The 2742-nt window shown below is 45.0% G+C and overlaps 1 protein-coding gene across 1 annotated transcript; it reads right to left on the minus strand.

The window, feature by feature from the left end:
- Window positions 1-569: 569 nt before the first annotated feature.
- Window positions 570-2196, minus strand: LOC123407801 (uncharacterized protein At2g34460, chloroplastic). Its single transcript, XM_045101025.1, has 4 exons — window positions 1847-2196; window positions 1640-1756; window positions 1220-1492; window positions 570-893 (listed from the first exon to the last, which is right to left on the minus strand). The coding sequence occupies exons 1-4, from the start codon at window positions 2144-2146 to the stop codon at window positions 726-728; spliced, it is 858 nt and encodes a 285-aa protein (XP_044956960.1). The 5' UTR covers window positions 2147-2196; the 3' UTR covers window positions 570-725.
- Between the last annotated feature and the right edge of the window lie 546 nt (window positions 2197-2742).

Below are 2742 nucleotides of genomic sequence, written 5' to 3' on the forward strand. Positions count from 1 at the left end.
TAGCAATCGAATCATCGACCACTTGCACGAGAGAGTGAGTGGCTCACCAATTGATAGGACTAGTGTTTGTAGAGATCGAGTAGCGTACGGCCTTAAGAACTACTTCTTGTGTCACGGTTTTGAAGACATGCTTGAAAATTTTCTGAAACCTATGTGGTTATCGATTGTTGTGAGATGAACTGAAAAATAACATTCACAGTATACATTTATATAGAAGTAGTACAACAGAGTATTAATTAGCTGCTAAGAATAATTGCAATGCACTCTAAACCTTGTTTATTTTGAAAATAAACGTAAATTTAACCGTGCCTTCTAAACCGTAACGGAGGGAATATACTCTCCGGATTTATTGGCAAGGCCAAGACACATCGGGGCCGGTTTTTGGTTTTGAATCCGCCCAATTAGTGAGAAGGATTGAATGGCATTAACTATCGTGTTAACCCTCTGTTCATGTGTCTTTTCCCCTATTATTGTGTTGCAGACCAATTTTTTTATTTTCCAACGTGCAAGCAACATCCAGCCATGTGATCGAGCATTGAATGAATCTGATGGGATGTCGTGGGGTTCTCTTTGGCTAAACCAACACGGTAGGTTTTATACGGCAAGAAATTCCACAGATGAACCAAGACTAACATATCTCTTATACAAGTTAGTACTACAACACTCTTCACTGAAGCCGTATTAGGCACATTAATACTGGTTCCTATCCAATTACGCTCAAGGACTCATTTCTGTTTAATAGAAGCAAACCTATCCTTGAGGGGGCGACTTGGAGCATCAGCACGGGTGACAATCTCGACGACCTTGTAGGAAGACTCTTCCGGGCATAACAACGCTTCCACAGTCACTTCTGCAACCTGGTCTCTCGATATGGAGCCCTCGTAGAGTGTGTCCTGCAAATAGATCACAGATAAACATCGTATATTTACTTGTATGAACAACAAAAAATCTCTCAAATAACAAGGTATCCAAAGGTAACTTTGTATGGATTGAGTGAATTGCATCATAACATAAGTCCCTATTCCCTAAAACTTGCAGTTCATGACTTGATAAAATAAATAATGGAACGATCATAGCACTAACCATGAAAATTCAGGATCATGTGAGGAAGATGTAATGTGAAGTAAATTACATCAGAGTGAGGCGCATGTAAACATAACAGAAAGCTGGGATGCCATTTATTCTTTTTAAGAGTGTGCATGCTATTGCTATTGCTTACCTCTGGCTCCATGACAATGTTCCCAATTGGCGGTTGTTCTGTGAGCCCTCCAGGCCTCACAATGGTGTAATTTATCCCTGACCCCCTGATGTATTTCTCCGCCTGCAGCTTTGCAACGAGCACTAAGCCGAACAGATTGAGCACGATGTAGGCTGGATTCAGAAGTTGACCCATCGCGGCCCCGTTCACCAAAATGGAGCTCACGAGTACGAATCTTGTAACGCCAGCCTTTCGGCAGGCTTCCACAAGATTCACCGTCCCTAAGTTGTCCACCTGCAATAGCATAATTCTCACCTAACTTTGACTTGCAAATCTCAATGGCAAAACTGAACTCTTGCAAGAGCATGTCAATCAGAAGTTCAAAACCATTCAGGCAAGAAACTGAACTCCTACTACTTCGGTTGCAGAATGCGGACAGACCTTCCAGGGAGCGAAGGGGTCAAACGACCGCCGGAAGCCCGTCGCGCAGACGACGGCGTCGACACCGCGCACGGCCTCGACCAGCTTGTCGGCGCCCTCCGTCACGTCGGCCCTGACCTGCAATTCGGCCAGCCGACACTCGTCTCAGGGCATGACCACTGGCAGAAGAGTAGGAATGCAACTGTACTGAAGTAGAGATGAACTAACCAGCTGGAGGTTGGGGTCCTGGGGCAGGCTGGCGCGGGCCCTGCCCACGTCCGTCGTGCCGGCGACGACGCCGAAGCCCCTCTCCAGCAGCTTCGCCACGACGCGCTTGCCGGTTTTCCCCGTCGAGCCGGCCACGAACACGGTGGTCGTCTTCTTGGCGCCCGGAGCGCTCGCCGACGCCTCGTCCATCGTGGTGGCGGCCGGGCGGGTGACGTGGAGCTTTCGCGTGGTGGGGGAGAGGCAGGCGAGCACGAGAGGCAGGCGGGGGCGGGCGGTGGTGGCGTGGAAAACACCGGCCATTGGTTATGTGTGGCCTGTGGGTGTTTCGTTTGTGACGTCTCTAATAGTCTTGCTTGTTCGTATGTGTAGTATAGGGTGAGTTTGGTCGGAAATTGCTTTTGGCTCCCGAGCTGCATGAAGCTCTTTAAATTTGAAACTCAAATTTCATAAAAAATCATATTTTTACATTTCAAAAAATTCTGAAAAAAATACAGGGATAAGTGAAGGCGTAACACACATGTGTGTAAATTTTCAGAAAAAATACATTGAAATGAGGGCTGTGCAAAAAAGACAAATTTGAGGCTTATTTACACATGATATTATTCATCATTTCAGGTCATGAATTTGTCTTTTTTGTGCAGATCGTATTTCAAGGTATTTCATCCTAAATTTTTGCAAACGTAAGCATAACATCCTTCTTTACTTACATATTTTTTTCAGATTTTTTTGTAACCGAAAAATTTGAATTTTGAATTATTCAAAAATTTCAGCCTCCATGGAGGCCGAGCTCCAAACGTCCGCATTCAAGTTTGGTTACATACATAGTCTTTTCTCCATTTTGCATACTTATTTTAGTTGGACCTGACTAAGCATACATAAACAAAATACCAACATCC

Source organism: Hordeum vulgare, chromosome 7H, assembly GCF_904849725.1.
Source record: "Hordeum vulgare subsp. vulgare chromosome 7H, MorexV3_pseudomolecules_assembly, whole genome shotgun sequence".
Taxonomy (NCBI): Eukaryota; Viridiplantae; Streptophyta; class Magnoliopsida; order Poales; family Poaceae; genus Hordeum; species Hordeum vulgare.

What these genes read in the sequence shown, in the direction of transcription:
- LOC123407801 (XM_045101025.1), bottom strand. Translation starts at nt 2,146, where the DNA reads ATGGCCGGTGTTTTCCACGCCACCACCGCCCGCCCCCGCCTGCCTCTC. An exon ending in AGGACCCCAACCTCCAGCTG is followed by an intron (nt 1,757 to 1,846) that starts GTTAGTTCATCT and finishes GCCGAATTGCAG; the next exon opens with GTCAGGGCCGACGTGACGGA. An exon ending in ACCCCTTCGCTCCCTGGAAG is followed by an intron (nt 1,493 to 1,639) that starts GTCTGTCCGCAT and finishes ATGCTATTGCAG; the next exon opens with GTGGACAACTTAGGGACGGT.